Source organism: Linepithema humile, chromosome 8 (genome assembly GCF_040581485.1).
Source record: "Linepithema humile isolate Giens D197 chromosome 8, Lhum_UNIL_v1.0, whole genome shotgun sequence".
Taxonomy (NCBI): Eukaryota; Metazoa; Arthropoda; class Insecta; order Hymenoptera; family Formicidae; genus Linepithema; species Linepithema humile.
Window position 1 is genome coordinate 11,678,502 of NC_090135.1, and position 26,551 is coordinate 11,705,052.

General features: G+C 39.9%; 4 protein-coding genes across 9 annotated transcripts; 1 reads left to right on the forward strand and 3 right to left on the reverse strand.

The window, feature by feature from the left end:
* The first annotated feature begins 10 nt into the window (after positions 1-10).
* On the forward strand, positions 11-13,049 carry Epg5 (ectopic P-granules autophagy protein 5). 2 transcript variants are annotated; one of them, XM_067360075.1, is made up of 31 exons: positions 11-635; positions 836-1,081; positions 1,252-2,007; positions 2,114-2,530; positions 2,627-3,031; positions 3,190-3,412; positions 3,486-3,658; positions 3,767-3,907; positions 4,005-4,165; positions 4,336-4,465; positions 4,531-5,075; positions 5,166-5,343; positions 5,478-5,501; positions 5,858-6,085; positions 6,165-6,328; positions 6,547-6,732; positions 6,809-6,932; positions 7,096-7,617; positions 7,692-7,834; positions 8,058-8,235; positions 8,315-8,512; positions 8,574-8,705; positions 8,908-9,144; positions 9,218-9,401; positions 9,545-10,104; positions 10,251-10,420; positions 10,490-10,698; positions 10,834-11,079; positions 11,183-11,399; positions 11,515-11,724; positions 11,808-13,049. In XM_067360075.1, exons 1-31 carry the CDS (start codon positions 618-620, stop codon positions 12,157-12,159), a joined length of 7,677 nt encoding a protein of 2,558 aa, XP_067216176.1. In that variant the 5' UTR covers positions 11-617; the 3' UTR covers positions 12,160-13,049. The 2 variants fall into 2 exon arrangements, with proteins under 2 accessions (XP_067216176.1, XP_012225114.2); XM_012369691.2 differs by lacking the exon at positions 5,478-5,501.
* Positions 11,405-14,929, reverse strand: Lipt2 (Lipoyl(octanoyl) transferase 2). 4 transcript variants are annotated; one of them, XM_012369693.2, is made up of 4 exons: positions 14,709-14,929; positions 14,436-14,521; positions 13,973-14,071; positions 11,405-13,842 (listed from the first exon to the last, which is right to left on the reverse strand). In XM_012369693.2, the coding sequence occupies exon 4, from the start codon at positions 13,839-13,841 to the stop codon at positions 13,122-13,124; it is 720 nt and encodes a 239-aa protein (XP_012225116.1). In that variant the 5' UTR covers position 13,842; positions 13,973-14,071; positions 14,436-14,521; positions 14,709-14,929; the 3' UTR covers positions 11,405-13,121. The 4 variants fall into 4 exon arrangements, with proteins under 4 accessions (XP_012225116.1, XP_012225115.1, XP_012225117.1 ...); XM_012369692.2 differs by having other exon boundaries at positions 14,436-14,537; XM_012369694.2 differs by lacking the exon at positions 14,436-14,521.
* A 630-nt stretch (positions 14,930-15,559) lies between these two features.
* WRNexo (WRN exonuclease) lies at positions 15,560-17,853 on the reverse strand. Of its 2 annotated transcripts, XM_012369719.2 has the most exons (7): positions 17,713-17,853; positions 17,596-17,646; positions 17,240-17,373; positions 16,794-17,018; positions 16,498-16,642; positions 16,322-16,423; positions 15,560-16,246 (listed from the first exon to the last, which is right to left on the reverse strand). In XM_012369719.2, exons 1-7 carry the CDS (start codon positions 17,752-17,754, stop codon positions 16,151-16,153), a joined length of 795 nt encoding a protein of 264 aa, XP_012225142.1. In that variant the 5' UTR covers positions 17,755-17,853; the 3' UTR covers positions 15,560-16,150. The 2 variants fall into 2 exon arrangements, with proteins under 2 accessions (XP_012225142.1, XP_067216197.1); XM_067360096.1 differs by having other exon boundaries at positions 15,560-16,423.
* On the reverse strand, positions 17,240-26,175 carry Sec71 (ADP ribosylation factor guanine nucleotide exchange factor Sec71). The gene is made up of 14 exons (XM_012369718.2): positions 25,995-26,175; positions 25,591-25,900; positions 24,154-25,496; positions 23,590-24,030; positions 23,230-23,507; positions 22,586-22,960; positions 21,944-22,442; positions 21,577-21,872; positions 21,247-21,419; positions 20,912-21,132; positions 20,626-20,829; positions 19,933-20,513; positions 17,596-19,823; positions 17,240-17,373 (listed from the first exon to the last, which is right to left on the reverse strand). The coding sequence occupies exons 2-13, from the start codon at positions 25,715-25,717 to the stop codon at positions 19,277-19,279; spliced, it is 5,085 nt and encodes a 1,694-aa protein (XP_012225141.2). The 5' UTR covers positions 25,718-25,900; positions 25,995-26,175; the 3' UTR covers positions 17,240-17,373; positions 17,596-19,276.
* Between the last annotated feature and the right edge of the window lie 376 nt (positions 26,176-26,551).

Consider the following 26,551-nt stretch of genomic DNA (forward strand, 5'->3'; position numbering starts at 1 on the left):
GTAGTTGCCATAAACTACATGTTCGAATATCTAGAGGTGATGCGCCATATCAGGTAACTGAAGTACAGTATGCTGACGTCACGAAAACATTCAGGCAAATCCGAACAAAGCACGTGATTCTTAGAAGTTTCACTCAATCGTATGTTTGATATAAATTTACACTAGATATATTCATATGTGATTGGTGAATTTTTTTAATAACTTGCATTACGCACTTATTCAAGTTTACCTCAATAGACTTTAATGTGCACTTTGGAGGAATACGTTTATCTATCTGATTAAATAGGTTATCAGTGACTTTGTTTAGGCCAGCTGACTGCATCAGAACGAAAACAATGTCTGAGCAATTTAGTTAAAAACGATTGAAATCCTTATCGTTTTAATAACAAGTGATTGGACAACGATGGGCTGAGTATAATGGATTTATTGAATAGTATTTCTGATATTCGAAAGGCTATCGTAATTTTCATTGTGCTCGATTGCCTTTGTTCGTCTTTAACATTCTGCAAAAGTCGTGGCAGAGGCTCTTAGTGATTGTTAAGATTTTCAACACAATCTACGTTAATCAGTGCTGATCAGTACAGTAATTTAAGTCGTTTAGCAATCATCAATGCGCAATGGAGAAGCAGAAACAGGTAAGATTACTTGCTTAGGCCTCTCATTTCTGATTTGTGAGCTGCCATTATTATTCTCTCATCATGCAGATTTTTAAATATTTTATTGGCATATATGCTTTTATAATACTCCATTAGTAATAAGTTAAGCATATAAGAAATTAGTAATGACATTAAAGATTGATCATAATAAAAATGTAAAAAATTGTTTTGTATTTTAGAAGAAAAAGCGGGACAAATCCCGTCGATCATTTCTGGAACATCAAATACCAGATGCACCTACACTTGAGGAATTTGAGTGTCTGCTTGGGGAATCGCCAACAAATTATCCCAAGGGTGAAGCTGTGGAAGATATAGAGAGTGAATTGCATTCTGCTGCTATTGACACAGAAGTTTACGAGAAAGAGGCTGCGGAGAAAGCGGCTCATGAAAAGGAACGCAGTCTACAAATTGAAACAATAAATGAGGTGCTTGCATTGACAGTAAAATATTTGATTTATATAAATATTATATTATTTTTTAAATGATCAATAGTTGACATTTTAAGAATAATGATGCTTATTAATGCTTATATATGCAGAAAATGTTTCTAAAAATAACTACAAAACAATGTTAGATATTTTATTATATATCTCAGGTATTGCTGGTAACTGAAAACTCCCATGACGAGATTGATGGCAAACTTTCTCCACCAACTTTTTCATCCAACAATACTTTGAACAATCAAATAGATCAAGTTCAAATAAATGTCTCCGCAATTCAGTTAGTAGACATATCGACTACTTCTGAAGAAGTCAATCAAGAAGCACAAAGTTCTGAGGATGTGGTCAGTGTAAAGATTCCGTGTCAGAAAAGTTTATTAAAGCTAGCAGAAGTTTCAGAGAGCAAAAAGAATACGCTGAATGCATTCAAGGATGTTAGACCATTCACGGAGCAGCAATTGGCATCCTTGTATCACAATCAAGAATTGACATTGGTGGATGCCTTTATAACCGAGTTTACCGACACGCAACTGAGATGTGGACCTCTTCGGCAGCAGCACAGACTGCACGAGCTACTGATGAGTTATCTAAGAGTGCGGAACCACCTAGTCGCAAACTCATATGAACTGGAGCGCCTGAAGAAGAGCTGTCGGGAGACGCAGAAGCAGCTCTGGTGTTTGGAGAAGACATCGGCGACGGAGAGCGGCGAGTGCCAGGACGGCAATCCTGTTAGCGCCACCCACGAATATTCCATTGCCCATTTCAACCAACAGACTTTGGTGGCGCTTTCCAGAACTCTGTCTGCCATCAAGGATACTTTGCACGACAGCCAGGCGTTGTACTGTTACGAAGCAGAGTCGTTGCGTTTGCAAATTGAACATTACGTGCAGAGAGTCGCTAAAAGTTTTAATGTGAGTTATTCTCTACTGAATTATTATCAAATTATTTAGACTTGTCTGTTTAAAGTTAAAAAAAAGCTAAGATAGTGCGGAAACCATTTTAATCTTTTTCTTTTAGGAATTTGCTAACCTTTCACAGACTGCTCCAGCAAATCTTTTGCCAGAGCAACCACCGTCTCAGACGGCTCCGCAACTAGTGGAGCTTAGAATATGCGTGACCGTCCTGTTCAATTTTCAACGTCGAGTTCTCAAGGACGGCAAGTTTGTCACAGACACTAGAGAGTGGCTGTCAAGGCTGGTAGCAGTACTTCTAAGAGTCGCTACTTGGCAGGATCATGTGTTTCTACTGAATCATATACTGCGATGTCCCGGTGGTGTGATGAATTGGGCGAAATCCTTCGTGCAAGTGCCAGTACCTCCAAAAATCTCGGGATGCAGTTCCTCACCGTTCAACGATGTATACCTTGATCACATGATTGCTACCCTTGCAGTGATCCTGCTACCTGTCAAGGATCGAGATAAATTCCTGGAGCAGGTAATTGAGGACGAAATATTTAGTAATTTAAAAAAAACTACAAAAATTCTTAAACTTAAAATTGTTTACAAATTTTTAACCGAATTTATCCCACAGGTGCAAGTATCTTTACAAGATACCACGAGCAGTCCAGGAGATACAGTGTGGGTGATGCTGGATGAAGAAGGCGAAGAAGATGAAGATATCGCCAATGTCGGCGCCAATCTCTTCGAGAGTGATTTGATTTCCCTCCTCCATCAAATTCCATTGGATTGGCTTTTCGAGCAGGTGCTGTTCATTCAGCGTCAAAACGATAGATACGAGCAGGAGGGAAATGCCATCACGGATCATCATATGTTGCGGCTCTTCGCCTTCTACACTGTGCTTGTTAGACTCCTCAGACAGGGTCTAAAGACTTATGACTCACCGAGATATCGACAGTTAGCGAAGAGGCTCAGCGCATTGATCAGAGACGTCGTTCAATATGCCAGCGATCAATGGGAAGCGTTTGATACGAGCCAGGTATTTTCTTCTTCCTTTGATCAATTTTTATTTGATTTTTTAAATAAAAATCTAATTGTGTGTGTGTGTTGTGTGAAGATTGATAATTTTAATTTTTATCAAACTAAATTCTAGATTAAAAAGCAATTAATTTTAAAAGCAATACCAATTTTGTACAGGTGACTGACGAGTCGATGCTGCTGAAACTGCAGATGGAATATGATTGCTTTTTCTTGAGAGCAATCCTCTGTATATTTTCATCGCGACGTTTAGGTGCCTGGCAGTATCTCGCTGCGATACCGTATAACATCATATCGTCTACTACTTTGTGGCATATCTTCTACATCCTACACACTGATTCTACGGCTAATGACATAATAATCTCGAATATGTCAGTCTCAGGTAAGAAAGTATGGTAAAATATAATCTTGCTTTCTCATTCAAAAATACAATGAATTAACAATAATATTCATAGATTGGGAAGCAGAGTTAAGTTGCTCTGAACTTCATAAACAGTTTGAAGAGAAGCTAGGCAATATGCCTGGGGATGAGTCTTACTTTTTACTAACAACTTTCGCTAATATGGCTATGGCGAGAGGCTACAAGGATTATGATTTTGTGAGGACAACTACGATCGATCTGTTTCAAGTATGTTAATAAATACATATTTAATAAGTCAAATGGAATTAAAAAATTCAGATTCAATTTTTAATATCTAGTTGTTGAGTTTAATTTAATGAGTTTAATTGTGTGTAGATTGGATTTCTCAGTGAAAAAACTCAAGAGTCCTGCTCGAAGGACGCAAGATCACTGTTATCGAACTTAACGAGCAAATATCCTACTCTTCTATCTGATATCTTGATGAAGTTAAAGGATAATTTCGTATCAGTTGGAAAGGTATAATATAATAATTTTCACATTACTGTTCTAAGAAATTATGATAATAATCTAACAAAATTTTAAATAATAATAATAATCGTTTGAATAATTTCAGCTGAGTTTATACTTGTTCACTGAATTGAGGATAGGAATGTGGGTGCCACAGCAGGAGGACATGACAATTCTATCTACCTGGTTGCATCAGCATCCTTTAACTTCATCTGAAAGTCACCTGGCTCGATTGATTCTCTCACATTTGAATTGGGGTCTTGACACGTAAATCACTTAAATATTTTTTCAAAGTAGAAATCTAGAAATACGTCTTGCAACATACAAACATATTTCTCTTCTAATAAACAATTAAAATTATAGAATAAATAATTAAAAATAATTGAAATACTAAAAATCTAAAATTATCGATTATAAACGAATTATACTCTTAACAGAAATGACGATTTGTACCTTCCGATCGATCTGCATCGACAAGTGGCGTTGCTGATCGTTGAACTCGTAATGAAATACGTGCCCGACACTCCAGTACAGACAGCTTCGTTGTTAGCCGAAGGTGTGAAGCAGGTAAGTTATCAATTGGTGACGAGATGAGAGCAGAACTGATCGAACTTCTGTTTATTTCGTACCAGGTTTCTTCGATAGTGAGACCTCAGAACAGCGAGCAGGCGTTTAATCTGTGGGCGTGGGAAATGGTGAACAGATTGCGACTGCACCAGTTAGACCGATCGAAACCCGTGAGTCAATACACCATTTCAAATCCGGCCGAAGGCCTCTCTCGCGTGCCCGATATGGATTCGGACTCCTACTTGGAAGTTCTCGTGAAAGGAGTGAGGGAGAAGCAGCCGATCGCTTGTTACGTCTCAGTGCTGATGACCCTGTGGGGTCACTCGGTGCCGCTCATCTGCGTCGAAGGCTTCAGCCAGTTGCAAACTTTGCAGTGCTACTATAAGTACGACCAGGTTTTGGTCTGCCTGCATCACCTGATGCCCTTGTTCCTCGAGTGTCCAGAGTCGTTGTTGAAGAATGACAAGTTCGTCAGCCTGATCGTGCCGCTTATCACTGCCGACCGAACGTACATGAAGATCGCGAAGAATCTCATCGCTCCGGAGTTCCCCGGCCCGATCCTCCGACAGTTCGCGAACATGATTGAATCTCATTTGCACGATTACGAACGGTACGCACAGGAAACTGTAAATAAAACGGTATTGATTAGTATAATTACAAATATTTTAAAGTAATGTCTTCAATATAACGTCGATTGCAGATATTGCTTGAACAGCCCGGAGCGTTTCGTGCATTTGTGGCTGAACGTGTTGGTGCTCGTTCAGGATTGGAATAAGGATCACAGCGTGATGTATTTGATGGACACCATAATTCGTGCAGCATTCTTCCATCTGGAAACGAGAGCGACGATGGAAAATATGTTTCAAAATCTCTTCTGTGTAAGTATCTCACGTAATTTGAGTCAAACAATTCTATATACTGTGCATAATATCTTAGAATATTATATGTAATTTTTTACTATAATAATTGTACAATATTGTTCTCTCTTTTAACAAGATATTTATTTTGTCAGCCTGCTATAGACGGAAGTATGGAGGTATGGATACGTAGAAATTAATAAAAAGTTGATACAAAAGATGTGTGTGAAGTTAGCGTATCATTTCGTGGAAACTCATTAATTATTGAAAGACCTGGCTTTATTTTTAATAGTTCTAGAGTTCCTGATAGATTAAACAAATACTAGAACTATTAGAAATAAAGCCAGAACTCTCAATAATTAATAAATTTCCACGAAATAGTACGCCAGTACGATAGTATTTCACACACATCCAAAAGTTCCTTCGAATTTTTAATAATTAATAAGATTGATTTATTTAATCACTTTTAACTTTTTTTATTTTTTTATCATTCTGCAATTATTATGCTACATGCATTTGAATATATAATTTATAGAACATATCGCTGACTCGAACACCAGGATCTTTCGGATCATTTCTGAGCTGGGCAACGGGATCGTCTAATTCGGCGAGTCTTCTCGGTGGAACCGTTCAGACGGTATGGCTCGCTTACCAGATTTTGTCGATGGAACAGTATGATAGGGAGCTGAAAACCGGACTGTGGCGCGAGATCCTCCGGGAATTATCTATGCAATCCAAGATATCTTTGGATACTGCTCTCAAGGTTTGAAATCGAGCATATAAAAATGATAATTAAACGCTATATGAATGTAAAGTTTTAATTATTGCGAAAATTGCTTCAGAGAGCCTGTGCAACGGTGAAAATGACTCCATTTGGGGTGAACTACCTGGCTATTTATCGCTGGTCTCAACAGGCTCTCGATACACCCGTGGATCATCCAATCCTGCCTCTTTTATGGCAGAACTTCTTCTATTTATTCCTCGCACGCACTCCCACCACTCCGGGGTAACTATTACTATCTTGTTTCTCAAGAATTACAAGAAATTAATAATGTTTGATATTTAATATTTTGTTCTTTTTTAACGAGAAATTGTGACGAGTAATTTTATCGTAATTTATTTAACTTCCTAACCTTTAAATAATCATTAACTTCTTACAAAAGTAACTTTATACATTAAACATAAAAGAAGTACAATCAACTTTTTTGTTTTAAATCACTTCAGATCTATGGATAAAGGCGGGGTTGGAGAAAAGTTTTTTGAAGGGATGATAAATCTAAGCTACTTGAAGAAGTTGAAGAAACGACTACACGAAACGACAGAATATTTCCAAATGAAAGGAGAGAGGGATATGGATAATGGTAAACCGATCACAGATGAACGGCGTGTATTTTATTTCAGTGCTGCAAAGTAAGCGAGTGTATATTAATACAGAGAGCACATTATATTGATTAAAAATGTGTCTTACGAAACGATATTGCCACAGATTTTACAAAACGTTGAGTCTCTGGCTGGAAGAGCCTCGTCTTCAGGAACCTGGACTTTATCTCCCAGCTTTACCACCGCAGTACATGTCGCAGAGGTTGATTTTGCTAGTGCAAGGAGATCGAGTACGTCAATTACATTTCTAAATCACATATTTCCACATAATAATAATACTATTAATACGTGCATTTTACAAGTTTTAATGTTTTCAAGTACTTACAATTGACCGATGATATTGAGAATAAGATTGTTGGTATTATTATGATATCCGTCAACTCTCTCTTTCAGACTCCCTGGCTGGAATACATCGACTATTGGGCGGTGCAGCAGAGCCAGTTGAAGGCCGTTCACGAGTGGGAACGCGCGATTTATCGCGATCCTGAGAATCAGTACCAGAAGCCCTGTCCATCCTCAGCGAGCGCTATGGAATCGATCGATCCGCTTCATAGAATCTTCCGTAGACTGGGATCTTACGAGTCGCCAATTCCACCGCCACCGTTGAGCCGAAACCAGCCCGTCCTGAGCTGCATAGCTAGAGAGAGCCTTTATAACTCTGCTGCCGTCATTGATCTAGTCCGACCGCATCTTAAGGTTATCCTCGATTACGCGCAGACATACAATCTTATGGTATCCGAGCACACTGCAGTCGATTGCAGCTTCCTCGAACTAGTTCCGACTCTCTATCGCATCTACGAGAACCATGTGACTCTGCACGCTCTCTGCGATCCCGCGCCACCCGGCCAGAGGCGCTCGAGATCGGGCACGCCCCCCACTGTGCATTGTGCGGGTGCAGCGATCATCAGGATCAAAGTACGGTTAATTAGAATATGAAATATAGAATATAATTTTGGAATTATTTTTTAAAAAATTTGTAAATTGTACAGGTTTCAGAAGCGCATGTCAGTGAGGGCGTAGATCACATGATAACCCAGAATCGAGCCGAATACGAGAACCTTTTGGTGAAAGCTAGTCAACCGCCACCGAGTAAAGTTACTCTAGGCTGTGTTTTTACAGATCATTTGATTGCGTAAGTAATTTAACTCGTTGACCTTTTATTGACCTTTTATTGTTTATAGCATAATTTTATAATTATGCTATGAATAATTAGTTTTCACATTTTTCTCTACCATTTCGAATTATAAATTTTCACAAAAAAATTCAAAGACATTTAAGACATTTTTAGAATGTCCTAAAAACGTCCTAAATCATATGATTATTTTTCTCAAACCCCATCTGTTTTCGTTTTTCAGAATGCTGGAACACGAATTAATCATTAGTCGCACTAACGAGAATACTGCGGTGCTGCGCAAGGTGCAAGAGAGCGGAGTCAAGCTGTTCTATCACTTGGTAGAGTTTTACACCGAAGAAGCTGCACTGTGTCCTCCCACAAAACAGCTTATCACTACTTGCTTGGAGAAGTTAGGACAGGTAACATCGAATCTAAAATTTCGATTAGTTGGAGATCGTAAATTTATCTTATCAATTTGACTTATTATCTTGCTTTCAGCTGTTTATAAGTGGCGAGGAGGCCCAAGGACCGCAATTGCTGAGTACAATCATTCAGAGACCTACTCTCGGAGGTTTATTGGGACCACATTTTACGCCTGTTGCTGGAGGAGCCGTCACGTTTTTGCAAATGTATCAAACCATCGTAGACTTGTCCACTGGATCCAATGTCGATTTGTGCTTCGTGTTACTGTCGAAGGTAGATAAAGTTAAACTAAATCATCGCTTTTCGAACTATTGAATTATTGTTTTTGTTACAGTTCGACGTCGGCAGCTGGTTGAACTATCGCCGTCCGCGGTTGAGCGAGAGATCCACCTTCATAGATTTAGTTTCCAGAGCCTTGTGCAATATCGGCTTGAATCCCGAAGAGGAGAAACTGATGCTGCACGAGGTGAGCATTCTTTCTATATCTATTTGTTCCAAAATATAATTTAAATACAATTAATTTATTTAAAAAAATTAATTGTATTTAAATTACACTTATAATTAATTTAAAAATTGAATTAAATATAAAAGTTTTATTGCGTTTTATATTTAAAAAAAAAATATATATATGAGAAAAATCATAAATGATAAAATCATTGCTTACGCAGCTCTTTCGAAACCATCTACGACTCATCCTTCTGCACGAATTTCCCGAGCACTATGGCGAAGTGTTAAGTGCGGTTTTAAGAGGATCTGAAAGTCAGAATTTGTCTCTGGATGTGTGGCGCGACTTGTTGAGCGCTCTCAGCAGTAAACCGAAGAGCAGCGCGCCCATACATTCCTTGAAGATTAGGGACGAGATCAGACATTATGCCACGGAACAAAGGCTGTTATCTCGCCAAGAGGTTCGTTTCGTCGAGTTTTATTATTTCAGTATTTATTATGCATCAGCTTTCATAATACTTTGTTCAATTTCAGATGCACGATACCGCTGTACTTCTTAGCCGGCATTTCATGAAAGAGAGGCTGCAGTACGGGCTGTACGGATTGTATCCAAAGTATAGAATCTACAATGAGCCATTGACTGTATTTCTGGGCATGGTTGGCCACGCCCTGGTTGTGTTGACGCTTCAGGCTGACCGAGGATCGCTCGCTGATCAATGTGAGTCGATACGTTTCTCCCAATACGAGTAAAAATTTGAGAATTTTAACTTTATAACACACATATATTTAAAATACTTGCATAACTATCTGAGTTTAAAATCTCTAAACTTACACTTACAAGTAAAAAAAATATCCTTTCAGTGTGTGAGAAAATTTGGCCGGTGTTGAGCGAGATGTACGCGCCGTGGGTCACGCCGTACTGGACGAGAAATCTGCGAGAACCGACGGCCGCGTGGATTCAACAACTGACGGATGATAGATCAGTGCTGCTGCCGTGGATTATAACCGACGGTCCCTACGCGAATCGGATGATGGCGATGTTCGCCGAGTGCATCCGTTTTATCGTCGACACCATGCCGGCATCCAGCAAGATCCTCAGCTTCGTATGGCAATTTTATGTGTTCAACTACGCTCACGCGTCCGTCAAGGATCACGTGTTGAACGTGGTGCACGGTAACTTTCTGTCTCTCCCTTGGGACCGTTTCTCCCCCGCTGTCACGGATGTCGAATTTATGATCAGAGTTGTTGATCAGTATCTACCGGATTGTCACTTGTTCCTTGGAAGCATTTTCGCCTGGATCAATTGGTCCACTTGGATCGGCGAGTTAACTGCCACGCAACCGTTACCTGTTGCCGCCAGAATGCACATTTGTCTACTGAACTTGCTGGTGAAGCTGTCCAACGAGCCCAATGTTAGACAGGTGAGAATAAATAAAATGATTTCAAAATTTGAGAAATAAAACGTCCGTCAAATTAAATTTTTAATGGAAAATCCAATTTTTGAAGAATGCAAGAAACAAGAGTAGAAAGTCAGTCTAAAAGTTTAATGAAATCTATGATGTCGTAGAACGAGAAAGCGGTGCAGTTGGTCACAGAAGCCGAGAGCTTCTCCTGGCACTTAATCGACGCCGCAGCGTACGATCAGATTATCAATTGGCATGTAATGAGCTGCGATCCCAGAGTGATTCTATGTTTGGGCAAGGATCAGACACATCCCATCGACACAGCCGTTAACAAGTGAGTTTAGTTCACAGTGCATTTATGGCATAAGTATTACATCGATGCTAAGAATGATTTGATGTACAGCTTGCTGAAGATAGCAGCAGGCTACGATCCCACGGTGAAGCATTTTCATCCCACCACCTTGAAGAAGAGACAGATGTACGTACGTTCCTCGGTGAAATTGTTAATCAACTGCACCACGAGACACAAGTCCCTTCTCTCGACCAACAGCAAAGCGTTCACCAGCACGTTGTCGCGGATGCTTGACGAGATGGAAACCGTCATCACTAGCAGTGAGTATCTAGATTTCAAAAGATAATTCAAGAATTCAACATGCAATAATACAGCAAATTTCAGATTTGCTTTGATCGAAGCATTGTCTAAAACTCTTCTTAAAATATATTCAAATATGGAATTTTTTCCCTCAGCCGTCTCCGAATCGCAACAGGTTGCCGAAGCCGGCTTATTGATCACCGAATTTTTGCACTCGATCAATCAGAGCGGAGCGCTGATCGATCATCTTCGCAGCAGCTGGACGGCGTGGCTGTTGGAGCGAACGGCTAACAGCCCGGTGCTGATGGGAGTGTTGAAGGTGATAGGCATGGCGGTTGCTTCCTCATCTACTTTAGGTCACCTCATGGAAGCTGCCTTGGAGGCTTACTTCAAGTACAACGGTGATAAGTTATTCCCACGCAACTTCTTACTTTGCGCTTCATTTAATAATCAACTATTAATAATTAAACGATACTTTGTATTGATTGACATTCTTTCTTTTAGTAACGGAAGACATTCGTCCTACGTGGGCGTCAGTGCTTGTGATCCTGCAGTCCGTGGTGCCTCGTCAACCGCCGTTGGAATCTGTGCTCGTCTCAGAGGGAAGATTACTGGCTCTTTACTCCGTGCTGCTGAAAAGACTTCCGTCCTGCAGAGACATTCGAGAGGAGGGTATGCTTCTGATCAACCTGGTGGATTGGATCGGTGCTATTAAAACCACGTAAGTAAAGAACAAACAAGATTTATTATACTCGACGGCGGAACAATATATTTTCACGAACATGCCAAATCGCAGTTTCTTCAATTTTATTCCTAAAAATCAACTTATTTTCCAGAGACATTGTGGAGGAGAAACTGCCTCTGCTGTGGGCGAAAGCGTGCGAACTGGCCTACAGGCAGTGTCAGTACAGCGAAAACACCGTGATCGCTGCTAGAGCCTTGAAGGGGCTGGCACGAGCATTGCTGACCGTAGCGGACGATGCGGGGCAAGGATGGGGTATTCTGGGGGCTATCGGGTTGAGAAAAGGCTCTCAGCTCACTATACGGTAAACTACGAACGCTATGAAAGCGGACTCGTGCTCTTTCTCTGCATTTTCCGATCTCGATTGTCCGCTCGATTTTCTCGTAGGTGCAAATTCTTGAGCCGCGCTACGGCTGTCTATTGCCTGGCGCAGTTACCAGAATCCAGATCCGATCAGCAGCTGGTGAGGTACACTCCACACTCGGCCGGTGTGGCGCCCTCGAGATCGACCGATCCGGACACAATGGAGATACGACCTAGCGCAGAGGCTGTGAAAGCGATGCAGAGTCTGGAGGGCCTCCTGGTGAACAAGCAGTACGCGGAGCTGCGAGGAGACGTGGAAAAAACCATCAGACTTATCCGAGATTCCGCCAACTCCCTTCACAACGCCGTCGAAGTCATCGGCGCTCTCACCACGGAGCTCTACAATCAAAGATATCTGCACGTGTTGACAGAGTGATATTAGTTTTATAGTGACTTAGCCGACTTAGTGATGGGCTGACGAACGTCTTAAATCGCTCCCAAGTGTTCATTTGCATGACTCTCGAACGAATTTCGAGTCATTCAACTAAGTCTTAAAAGTTTCAAGCATTCGTAATTTTGTTTCAATGATTTTGACGTTTTTAAAATATTGCCATTAAATGATATTCAAAGTCTTGGAATTCTACGGTGATTGAATTGCTTGGAAACTTGCTAGGCGAAAGATCGAACGCCCATCGCTATATAGATTTCACCAAATAACATCGCGTTTAAATTGACTGCACAATGCCTGTATGAAAATTAAGGATTGAGAGCGCATTATAATTGGGTTATTGATATTCGATCAATAATGGAATCCTGATTTCAAATGTATAAATTATGATGCAAGCTTAATCTTGAATTGTGTATACAGGTTTAAGACAATTCGCTCACGTGTCTATTTCGTCCTATTATTTATTTGAAACTCGATCTAGTCACAAAGTTGTTCCCTTTTTAGAATGTTATAAAGATTAGGATGCACTCAATTTAAACGCACACGATTACGCAGACTATTCGTAATGTATAATTAATTATATTTAATGATACATTGTTTATGTAATATAAAATTTATTATGCACTCGATTCGCATCATCGATGCTTTGTTATCTGTATATATAAACAGTACGTTGAGCCAATGAAATATTTGATTTATATTCACGCACTAAGATTCTCTGCCAATACAGTTAGCTTACACTTGACTGAATCTGTGAACACGATTTCTATCGTCGATATTCTAAATTGCACGAGTCACTTAACAGCAGCTTCTATTATAAAGAAATGTCAATCAACGAAAAAACAAATTCGTTCAATAAATAAATTCTTTAAGTCAAATCGCAGGAAGTGACAAGACAAACTACATCTCAAAGCTTCTTCGAAACTCGTTGAGATACATCTACTCTAAAATCAGCTAGCTGTTCTTGAAGTTTTATGATGCGCGTCTCGCAGCAGCTGCGAGGCCTCGCCGGGTGGATACTCGATCAGCTCGCACTCGAATTGATCGCCGAAAGCGTTCTTAAAAATCGGCAGCACATCGGCAACCGTGACGTCCATATCCAGCTCCTTGGAAATACTAGTGACGCCCTTGCCTTCGATGCCGCAAGGTACAATGTGATCGAACCACCTGAGATCGGTGTTGCAGTTGAGCGCGAGGCCGTGCGTAGTGATGTAGCGGCTGCCGTGGACGCCGATGGCGCAGATCTTGCGATCGTCGACCCAAACTCCAGTGTCCGGCGACGTCTCTCCCTTGATACCGAGCTCGGCGCACACGCGAATCACCATACGCTCTACTTGATTCACGTACCATCTCACACTAGTGCGAAACTGCTTCAGGTTGAGCACCGGATAGGCGACTAGCTGGCCGGGTCCGTGGAAAGTGATTAGACCGCCGCGATTTGTCCTCCAGAACTCTGCGCCTAGATTCCTCAGCTTTTTCTCATCTTCCTCGGTATATCCTTTGCTCCGAATTCCTACCGTGTACACCGGCTCGTGCTCCAGTAGCACTAGTGTATTCGCCGGTTCTCTCAAACGCTCGTGGTGATAATCGAATAAAGTCTTCTGAAGCTGTAGACCGACTCCATATGGTAGACGACCGGCTAGTAGAACTTTTACCACTCGCAAGCACATCCTGAAGATTTACAGGTGTTAAAACAAATATTCTTTTAAGGTAAGAAACGATGATTTTGTTAGAATGCAAGTTGGTTGTTCCTGAAAATGTATGCTTTATATTTATACTTTTGCGCAGTTTTTTTGTTTACCTGAGATTATTACAAATCTAGGCACCAGAAGTTATTAGCATACTGAATCCCTTTGTAGATAATAAATAGCAAAGTTCTTTTAATTTTGCTCCAATTTTCCTGCACACACACAAAGAAAAAAATATTAGTAAAATAATATAATTTTAAAATATAATTAAAGAATAAGTAAAAATTAATATTAAATAAATTTCAAAGCTAGAATTGAATCTTTTTGCATATACAAGAAGTGCATACATCTAATGAAAAATGTATATGCATTATTACAAACTTTTCAATTGCAAAATTATGTAATACTAAAATATTTTCAGTTCAAAAACTTTATATTTAGATAAAAAAGAATTCCATGCAAAAATTAAGTTTAGTCCTGCAAAATTTATTTAGATCAGTTTTCACCTAAAAAAACAGCAAGTTTTAAAATAAAATTTTTAGCTGGTTAAAGATTGACGAATAACATAGTGTGCACCTTGTTTTATCAAAAGTATTCAATTATCAACGCATTTTTACATGCTGTGGCAAGTTCCTCGACGGGCGGCATAATTCTGCAGACACCTGCAAATATATTGCCCTGAAAATTAAGAGCGATGAAGAAAAAGAATCACAAACGAATCCCATGTGTTACTAATCTCAAAACTGGCGAGCCATACGACGGCTCGTGTCATCATCGTGAAAACAAACAAGAATAAACCTATTCTTCGATCAAATTGCTTTCAGGGCTAAAAATTGCTAGAATTCTTACTGTATCATGGATTCAATCGCCGGTTTACCATCCATCATCTGGCAAACAGCTGACTGCAGCAGACGCTGAATAACATCATTAATACCGCACGCATGCGTAAGCCACGTACACGTGAGTTCTGCGCTTCAGACACTAGAAAAGAGCAGACATACTATTTCTGTCTCCTTTCTTAGCGGCCATTTTAACTGGGATTTTATGAATTTGTTAACAGGAGCACATGATGATATAAGAAGTTGTTACAGGAGCACATGATGACAAAGGAGCTAACTCATAACATTACAAATGCGTTGATGGTAAGTGTACCGACTGCACTAACTGGTTTACATAATGTTGTAGATGGCATTACTACGAGTTAGCTCCTATATCATGTGCTCCTGTTAACAATTTTTTAATTTCTTAAAATTCCGGCTAAAATAAAGCATTTTTGGCAGTTCCAGCGGGTAATTTGAATTTTTTCTACATGCTTCTGGGCTACCATTGAGGTGTTAGAATGCTCGTAAAATACTTAAATAATTAAAACGTCTTTTAAAATTTTTGGTAAGTTTTTTATTGCAAAATTTAAAATGCCAATTGTTAAACTAATTAAAAAATGTTTTTTAAGAGGACGTTTTTATGACGTCCTAAAGATGTCTTTTTAGGATATTTTTAGGGCGTCCTAAAAATATTATATTTAAGACGTTTTTAAGACGTCTAAAGACGTCCTTATATTTATAAAAAATCTGACAAATCTCAAATCTGGCGTCACTGTGCATATCAGATGAAGAGAAAAAAGAAAAAAGGAAAGGAGAGCTTTGTAGAATTGAAGGATATCTTGAAAATTTGCATCAAATGCTTTTATATTAAACATAACATCTTTTCATAGTTATATAATTAAAGATCTCGAACCACATTACAAAGGATCAATCGTTATTTGTATATAAATTAATTGTTACATCGATACAAATATATAAATTTAATGATTCTAATATTAATGATATCTTTCGGATGTCTTATTTTAACATTCCTAACAATAGCATTTAGCACAAAAATAAATAGCACTTGTCCACTTCTACTCACGCACGCACTTTCTTTTTTTTCTCTTTTTCAGCGCGCGCATTTCATCAAATTATAAAAATTACTGTTTTAGTAACGCGTAATTATATACATGATTGTTTATAATTTATAAATATACAAATTTCTCTTACAGCATCTCCAAACATATAAAAATTTGTCAAGTCTCATTTTCCCTCTATGCATTCCTTTTTCCAAATTTTCACCAGGCCAATTTGTTCTTTACAAAAATAGCTTATTTTTTAGTTTATTCCAACGCTTGATGATAATGATAAGATCTTCGGATGTTGACCAATCTTGTATGACAAAGGACCAATAGAATTATTATTAATCGCAATGTATTCTGCGGATTTTGTAACGTTAAATTCAGATATTATTTAAAGACAATTTCGCTAGGATAAGAGCTTTGCCGAATTCTCATCATTTTGACTTTGCTTTTCTAGAGCAGCAGCCTTTGCCTGAATTGTCGTGTAAAGCAGAAGAGATACCTGTGTACAAAAAAGTTGTATTATTTCAATCGAAATATTAAAGATCGAAATTATAAGTTGATCAATTACACATACGTAAGCATCCGTGGCTGCATAATTCTTTTGTGCGTCGCTAAGGGGTTGTATATGCCACTTGCTCATTCGCACTTCAGGATTCTTGTCAATTTTCTTCTTCAACTAAATATAGAAAAATATGATATTAATTTTGCTTACTGATTTACAGTAACGCAATATGAAACAAAGAGTAATACCAAATAAGCGGTCAATCTTTCCAAACTCCAACGACAAGATCGCTTCAATACTTGATTAGCATACGGCCCGCAGTCCAGACAATTGTTTTCTACCACCTTCTGAGCAGGAAACTCCTTAAAATCTCTTCCAAGCTTTCGTACGTCACTGCAAAAGATCAAATTTGCGATTATAAATAGGCAACACATGTAGGAAATATATTACAATATAATTCTTATAAAAGAGCAAAGAATCTTAAGAATATATTTTTTAATAATGCAATTTTTTAAGGATAAAATGATACTAAATCATTACTGACTTTTTAATGGCGACACCAACAAGCTTAACTTTTGGATGACACAAGAGTTCAACGAAAGCTGCCGGAAGCTTTTTTAGTGAATAAATATGTAAGAGATAACACACACTGTCCTCCAGACAGATCTGTGCTAATGCTGTCTTTCCACTGCCAGTCTGGAAGCTGAAAGGCCACTCCAAATCAAAACCTATTGGCACAATCTCTTTTTCGCTAGATTTCACCTTTTGTCTGGAAAAAATATTTAAAAAATTGTATCTTTAATTATATCAATATTAAAATTCTGAGATACTAAATACATTAAATTCTAAAATATTAAAAGTACATATAAACTTATATCTTTCATATTCATAATTTTTCATTTTTTTAATTTTTTTATTTTTTTTATACAGCTTGCATCTATACTTCTATAGTTCTTTTCTTTATATATTTCTGAGAAATATCACACTCACATGAGATTATCACAGATTTGGGCGCAATCAAAGAAGTCATTAACATAGTGAATATTCCCCTTGTAGACAATTGGTGGCAAAGTCTTTACGTTAGGTTCTTTCTCAGGTTTCGGATGTTCTTGCTCTAATTTTTCCTACAAAGGAATAAGAAGTCAATAAAATAATAATTTTAACTCCCTTTAAGGGAATAAAAGTAATAAAATATAAAATAGAATATAAGATAAATCAATAAATTTTGAATCCAATATTGTTTGGACCTTTTTATGTGTATATCTGATAATATTTTATAGTTCTATCAATATTTTATTTTTCTATATTGCTATGTGCACTTTGTTCATCAATCTTTTATTACCAACCTTCAGATGCTGCGGCAAGTTCCTCGGTGAACGACGTATTCCTGCGGGCACCTAGAAATAAAAAATTACGATTAATAAAAGGAAAGGAGCATAGAAGGAATCAGGTAAGTTACTAACCTGCTGATCGAGCCTGACAAGCCGTACAGTTAGTGTCTTCATTATAATAATAAAATGAAGACGGAAGAAATAAATAACGGAATAAATGCCGTGCAATCGAATTGGCTCGAGTTCTTATTTACTCCGGATGATCACTTTGACCCGTCACTGAGGAATTCTTACAGTATCATGCCGCTGTATTGCGGAGTCTCTCGCTCACTGGTTTCCCGCCAATTTTCACAGCTGGTCGATCAGATATCAAGCAATTCGCAAAGGGAAAAAGGAGGGAGGTTTTGCAGAATTGGAGGGTATTTTAAAAATTCACGTGAAATTTTACATGAAACGCAACATCTCTTTTATATAATTAAATAAGATCTCGAACCACGTCACAAAGGAATCAATGACTATTTATATATAAGTTACTTAAACGTTACAGAGTTACTAACGCTTGCTGCTCCGACACGAATATACATATGTAATAATTCTAATATTAATGATAACGCGTCTCGGGTCTTATTCTAGGCTCCTACGTATTGATAATAGCACTTGTCTCTCCCTCTTTCATTCGCACACACGTTCTTTCTCTCGCATTCTATCAAATTATAAAGACTATCGCCTCAATAATGTTTATCTACTGAATTGCTATTTATAATGTATACATATTTCACGGCCTCTCTCAAGACATATGGGAATTCGCAATATTTCACTTTGTTTTTCTTCTTTGGTCTTTTTCACATTTTCACACGCTTAATAAAATGCCAACTCAGTAATAATAAAACTATATTTCCGCAACGAATTGTTAGATTTCCTCATCAGCATCTAGATATGCTAATTCATAAATTTTTCTTTAAGACCGATAGTAAAATCGAAATAAGAATTAAAATATTGCTAAATTTCTATTAAATTCTATTAAATAACTCTCGATTCGACGAAGAATATTGCCGATTCCCAACTTCTCGCGCTAGCTCATATATTATATATTTGCTCTAATATGTTACACAGACGAATGTCGTTATACACATGATGTTAAACGGCTCATATACGATCCAAAAATTTCTTCGATCAACAAGCGTGTGCACAATAGTGTAGATTCTTGTTGCATACGCACATTTAGCGCTAAATGTTTAAATATTATAAACCTCTTAATATTATCAATGAAATATTAATTGATTATATTAAAATCTAAAATTATACTAATCAATAAATCACCAATAGATATAATCAAATTATTGAAAAACACAATTAATACGCCACTTGTGTGTCTGCGTATATTGGACAAATAAAATACAAGTTACATTTAGCGTTATATGTGGTGCTACGTGAGAAAAGTGAAGACGAAAATCGGTACGTTAACTTAAAGCGTACGATGTAAATAATGCAAACACCATAAAAAAGTCAAAGAAATTTATGCAAATTGTTAGATCATATATAAATAGTTTAACACGAGCCGAAGTATCGAGTCGCGCTTTACATTTAATTACACTCTTACTGCTGAGATTGTCTTTCCTGTAATTCAGCCAATTTCCCGTTCAACATGATTCCGACGTATGTGTCAACAGCCCCTCGCTTCTTGCTGCTCCCGCCACTACTGCTGCGTGATCCTGAAGACTGGTCCGATCCTGAGAAAGAACCTGCGCAGCACCGATCTGAGTTCAGGCTTCAGATCGAAGCACATGACCTCGCAGAGCGAGGGATAGCAGGTGGAGGCATGAACCGCAAAGCGATGATCGCTCATCTTGAGAATTCGGGTGAGCAGCAGCAGCAGAATAGGCGTCCAGGCGTCACGGTGGGCCTCGTTGGCGATCGCGAGGAAGTACTCGAGGGCCTCGCACGCTACCTCGACCAGACGCGCCTCGACTTTCGGCCAATCGGCGCGATGCGCCTCGTCGCTATACATCTTGAAAAGAATGCGCAGCGCGCAAGCGAGCGACTGAGTTTCCTGCTTCAACAGATTCGGCTTCATGTTACCGCGAAAACCAGCCTTCCACAGCACGTTGCGTTGCTCGTGATCCGAATTAAAGCTCTTGGCGAAGCGATGCGATCGCAACAGGCATTCCACTAATTGCAGAAGATGATTAGTCGTCAGAGCGCAGTACATGCCCTGTTCTTCCTTCTGCTGATCGGCGCCGGCCCTGAAAACAATTTATATGAATTTATATTTATAAAAATTGCACATTTCTTCTATCAATTGTGAATTTAAATGTAGCAAAGTTCATGCAAAGTTCATGCAACAACACTCACTTGACAAGCTCCGACGACTTGCCGTTCAGCATGTCGGCCTGCGCGAGCGCCAGATTTTCTTGATCCTCCTTACGCGAGGTCGCCGGATAAAAGACGATATTATCGATAGTTTGTATCAATTCCAACTGTACCACACACTTGATCTGCAACGCGGCAAAGAGCTTCGCTTTCGGTAAGAATTCCATGTTCAGACTTTGCACGCTGTTGCTCCTCTTCAGGATGCCGATGTGATGGCCATCGGACTCGCCAGTTATCACGTCAAGATCGGACTCCTTGTTGGGCGATGGCGGCTTCCACGTTAGCAGTGCGGATGGTAGAGTGCTCTCAAAAATATCCAGAACGCATTGACACGTTTTTTCCCAAGTCTGCTCGTCGAACTTGATGCCATTGCTGATAACTAGATTTTCCAGGCAGTTGGTGCCCGATCGGGCCAACTGTTCATTGTCCTGCTGAACGCACCAAAGCAGTTGGGAGTAGAGCTGTTCTAATAAGAGAGGTCCCAGGATATCATAAAACTGCGAGAACACATCCACAATGGCGTACAGCGCATGATTGCACGTTGTCGTCATCCACTCGGCTTTCTGCAACATTTACATAATTTAAACATTTCGTTTTATTGAATTTAAATATTTTATAATTTAGGAAGGGCAAAGATACAATTAAAATAAGTTTTACTTTAGAAACTGTACGAACCTCAGTGTGCTGCTCGGGCAATTTCATGTTATCAAAAATTCTGAAGAGAACCTGAAAGAGGTCCTTCCACCAATGAGGTTTGAAGGACGCACCGTGGGTTTTCACGACATCGAAGAGCACTGTCAGCGCGCGCGTTCTGACGTCCAGTTTGCATCTACTCACTACGCAGGATAATTCAAACAATAGTGGAAACCACCCTCTCACCTAAAAAAATAATAAAAACGGCATATATTAATATCAAGCAATCGAAAAAAAAAAAAAAAAAAGAGAAAATGAGCAAAGATACCCAGGCTCGATCTTCCTCGGAAACCATCCCGCTGTCGTCCATCATACCCTCGGCAAACAGATTGGGATTCAGGTCGATATAAGACGCGCAAGAGCGTATTAATCGGATCGCCTCCATGCTGGTGTCTGGGAAAGATGCGTTGCACGCAAACTCGCTCAGACACTTGACGGCGTCCTGGAAGGAATCCACCATGATGCTGAAGTCTTCTGCATATAGCTCGTCTATAAACGTTTTACAAAGATTAACGACGATTGTAACATAATCCGCTTTAAATCTGTGTTAATTTAAACGTAAAATATTTCCTTTCCAAGACAGAGACACAAAATATAACTCACTGATGATCTTGCCGGTCATGGAAAAAGCCAGCTCGACGACAGACTCGTCGCGATCGCTGGCCGCGTGATGAAAAACGCTGAAAATATTCTTCCAGCCAGATCTAATGTTGGGCGCCTGTGAGTGAACAATCTGTGCTACGCATCGGACGACCATATCTCTGATTACGGGCGACCTGAACAAAACACATCGCATTATATATGCAGAAAACGCATTAAAATATATTACAAAATTAGATTCAATCAAAATAGAATTTATTTATTAAATTTAAAAATTTATATTGAATTGAATACAAATAAATCAGCTTATTCAAACAAATAAAGTTCAATTACCTGTTCTTTTTCATGATGTGCTCAAATGGCCTGAGAAAGTCCTTTTGGAACCTAAAGTTGGCAAACTCGCCCTTTTCGATAAACTTAGTCGCCAGTTGTCGAAGAGAATCCACTGCAAAGAATGCGATATCCTGTCGAGGACTGCATCCCACTCTATCAAAGTGATCGCCGAGCACCTGCCAAATCCTGGACCATTGCAACCTGATGCGGCCCATGTTGTAGTACGAGATCTCGACGATCTTCGTGAGAGAGAACATGCGGGGTTGCGTGGGGTGCGCCAGTTCCTCAAGAGAAACCTGATAACGAAATATTTATCATTCGATTTATTGCGTAAAAAAATGACCGATAGAATTTAAGGAAGAAAGACCTGGCAGAGAGCCTTGACGAATTCGACGATGGCGTCGCCGTCGAGTCTCGTCGAGCCGGTGAAGATGCGATCAACGGCCACGACAACGCTCTGCGAGCTGGTCTCGCCGATAGACTCCTTCACGCTGGGGTCCAGCGAGCTCAAATTGAGATTGTTTTGGTGTGAGCTGGCGGAATGCGCGATATTACCGAAGTTCACCAACGGCGACGGAAAGTGCGGTTTAGACGGTGGCCCCAGCAACTGAGGCCGCACTCCAGTGCCGATCAGTTGTGCCAACTCCAACTGAGAGATGCATTTGACTACGTCCAGCCACGAGCTGCCCAGGTAATTGCCGTCAGTGTGGGCTACCGTAATGAGGGTTTTGATGGTGTCGATGTTCTTCGCTTTCATCTCGGTAATGGGAGAATTTGCCGTCAGCAAAGTGAATCTCGCCAATGCCTGTACGTAGGCGTCGCGCTCGAGACTCATGTGAAAGATGCAAGCAATGCGAATGGCACACCTAGAATATTACATATAAATAGTATTATAACAGAGTTATAAAACACAGAGAGCAGCATAAATTATTTCTTTTATTCTTTTTTCTTTATCCTAACTTTATTAACATTATTTTAATATCTAACTTAATTTTAATTCTTCTCTCACCTAATGCCATCCAGACAGAGCGATGCGATTTCCGGATCGTCGCAATCTTGAAGGCCGACGCTGAAGGCGGCGAGGAACGGTGTCCACGCCATCTTGAACATTGGTCGCACGTGTTCCAAGTGCTTCGCAGTGGTAAATGGCGCTTGAACATGACTGACAGACTCCATCAGATTCTTTGCTGCCGTCGAGATCACTTCCATTTCCATGTTCCACAACAACCGTCGTTTCTTCTCACTGGAGATCAGTTGCTTGCCGGAGAGCCGGCTGTTATTGGGGTTTGACTTCATCTTGATTTCATTGCCGGCGATTTCGTCATAGATTCTGGAGAGATATTCCTCGGGGAGATCCTCATTATCGCTAATGCGCCGGTTAAGCCTGACAAACAAAAAAACAAAAATAAAAAAATATTTTTTTAAGTTTACAGGTTTAAAAGTTATCTTTTAATTTTGATATATTTTTAAAAAGAATAATTACTATACGTGTTGATATAAACAATATATAAATATAAAATATATTTAGTTTCTTATATTATACAAAATGTATATAAATAAATAAAAAATCTATAAAAATATATATATTTAAATATGTAAAAATAAATATACTTTCTATAAAATTGTTTATAATTAATTTAAGAATTGCTGTACTTGATGTATTGTTCCTTTGTCATCTTGTTCTTGACCTGCGGCGAGTGCAAATCGGTGGTTAGCATTATAATCGAAAAACCAAGAATGTAGGCTGTATCCGCGCTGGTGAAAAGGCCATTGTTAGGATTGCATTCGCAATAGCGGCTGGCAAACTTCTCCATCAATCGGTCAATCTTTTGCGCCTCGCCAGGCAAGCGGAAACCCTCTAGAAAGTACCTGAGCGCGGTTACCAAATCGCGCTCGGCAAAGTTCATTTGATCAATGTAGTGGTACATTACCTGCAAACAAAATAATATTTAATTAATCAAACGAAATAATCATTATCTAATTTCACAATTATAGTTCTACATTCTGCATTACTTGATTGTGATTGTGATCACCCAGAAAGTCGCCGATTGCCGTTTTATCGAGCCGCTCATCCAAATGCAGCCATCTGGCCACGTCCTCCGGCGAGGTACCGAGTAATCCTTGCTCTTGCAGATATTGCACACCTTTGCCAGGCTTCCGGCTGAAGATCTCAATGCCGGTCTCCCATACTTCCTTCTGCTGCTTCTGCACTTCGTACTGCTCTGGCGAATCCGGCACCTCCTTATTGCCGGTCAGGCTGGAATTGGCCGACGACAGGCTGCCGGCACTGCCGTAGCGCGGCAGCGGAGTTTCTGGCGCTGGATCCGGTGGATCCGACAGCGGTTGCTGATCTGCCGGTACGCTGGGATTCACGTACAGATCACGGCTCCACTCTACCATGCACTTTAGGATAGATACAAGGCACTCGAGGCCGCGAATGCGCATAGATTTTTCCTGGAAGAGAAAGACACTGATATTAAAAACAAAATTATATTGTTTTTCGACAAAGAATATTTTTCTTTATAAATATTTCATTTAACGTGTTTTTTTTTCTTTCTAACTGCGCTTATAACCTACCTGATTTGGTGACGCACCAAGCTCCAGTGCTTGGCGACCCTGCGCGATCTTGGAGAGATCGTTGACGAGCCTTTCGAAAAGATTCGCTGCAGAGAGATCGCAATCATAGTTAACGTAGATGTCGACAACGCTCTGAGCGTCCGCACATATCCTCGTGAGTGCGTGTATGACCATCCACTTGTGCTCGAAGGAACTGCTGGACGTTTCGAGAATGTTCATGAAAATTTCCTTAAAGAACACCTCAATCTGCATCTTGAGATGCACTTTGAAACGTGCAAGAAGTGCTAGGAACAAAGCTAACGACAGCTCAAACACCTCGGGTACCGAGGACACGCCATTCTTCGACAGCGCAACACACAAGTACTGCTTGATAGCGATAACGAACATCTCGTTGGAACGCAGAACCGGGCCAGCGTTTTGCAAAATCCCCAGAAGCAATTGTAACGACAGAATCTTAGAGCGGAGCTCGTGTGACTTTGGATCGGGTGTGCCATCCGGCAATGGCTTCATGGAGAGCTTGCAGAGAGCGCGAAATACCAAGAATGCATCCTTTTGCAACACATGAGTGAACTTGGCGGTGACCATGTTGTCGTTCTCAGCGGTTGCCTCATCACCATTGTCTTCCGGACTGCCGTTTTCTAGACTGACTTCCTCCTCCAATGGCACTACGGAGTTCACCACGTCGTCAAGAATTCCTTTGACAATTGTTTGAGATTCAATCGCATCGTTATTCGAGACGTTGTTCTCCGCGCTTAGTTCAGCTTCAGTCTCGCCGTTTACGACACCAGCGTCTTGCTGATGCTCTCCGTCGATCCTTACGTTTTCCTCCTCCGCCTGCGTCTCCATTCGCGCAAAGATCACGTTGATCATCTGCGTGAGAGTCGCACGAGCTGTTGTTTGATTTACCAAGTTGCGAGACGCTAAATAGACGTTGTAAACGGTACGGATAGTCAGCAGCACTGTACCCTCGTGCACTTCCACATGTTGACTTGTCATCACAGTCAACAGGGCTTTGATGATCTGCAGCTGCACACCCTCATCGGTCTGTGTGCCGGTGAAACAGCCGCAGATTGTTTCCACGATGCGAACAATCAACAGTTTGCTTGGTTCTGTTGAGTCAGGTACATTGCCAGTTAAATGGCCATATGCAATTAACTTCTGCAGACAGTCCAGTGCCGTTACAACAATCCGTGGCGACTTGCTCTGGCATGCCAGCTCGAATGGCAGGAAGTACTTCTCCGCAGTGATAACATTTGAATTGCTTTTGGGTTGTGGAAGTGCATTCGAAGTTATCTCTTCACCCTGCACAGCTGGTACATCCTTGATCTCGTTGCGAAGGTCCTCTGTAATATAGAAGTAAATAAATACAAATAAATACAAATGTAACTACATGCAACAGATGTGTATAAATTTTGAGAAAAATCTCTCTATCTTTACCAAGTGCAGACTCGCAGGACTTTCTAAGCTGCGAGAGATGCGATCGCTTGACATCTCGATCAGCTAGTATCTTTTCCAATGCTCTGACGATGAACATTTCTCTGGTTTTAGAATTATTTTGCATCATCACCACTCCCCGTGCCGCAGCTGGAAATCTACGCCCGGTTCACAGCTCGCGTTTCAATGTGTCAACATGTGGCAACATTGAAGCTGACAAACTGCTATACATATGACTATATTGGATTTGTGCCTGGCTGCTTGCCAACATTTTTCACCATCTTTTGCTTCTACATAAGCTTTTCTTGTTAATCTGAGAACACCATGCGGATATCAGTAAATCATATAAAAACGAATAGGGCTAGATAAAATTGCATATCTGAATAAGAAGTGATAATATCATTTACCTGAGTAAGAAGATAACCAGATAAAATTTTTCAGAACAATAATAAAGCCACGAAAGCGCGGTTTCCTCGAAAAGAACTTGTGACCTACAGCATTACCCATTAACGAAGCCTCGAGCAGACATATACATCAACCGACACCAGCCGCATTCGCATTGACAGCCACCGGAACGTAACTCAAGGAGTGCAAACTCCCCTCTCAGAAGAAGAGGACGATTTTCAGCGCTATCTGCAGCTAAAAGTTGCAACAAACTGATTTAAGTCATATGACAAGTCGCTCGTATTTTAATATCCAATAAAAAAATTTATTTTCTACGGACAAACTGCGTTCGACAAAGTCACTAGAAAGCAGATTTTGCTATTGAATATATCTCATTTACATTAAGCGTAGTATGAATTTTCCATTAGTCTAATGAAAACTTTTGTGTGAATTCGACAATTCTATTCGTCGAATTCACGTGTAATTTTTATTTTCACGTTTCCGTACCTAGGGAAAAATTGAAGAAGTGGTGATGATTCCATTGTAGAAAGAGAGTGTAATATTATCGGGAGGAGGATCT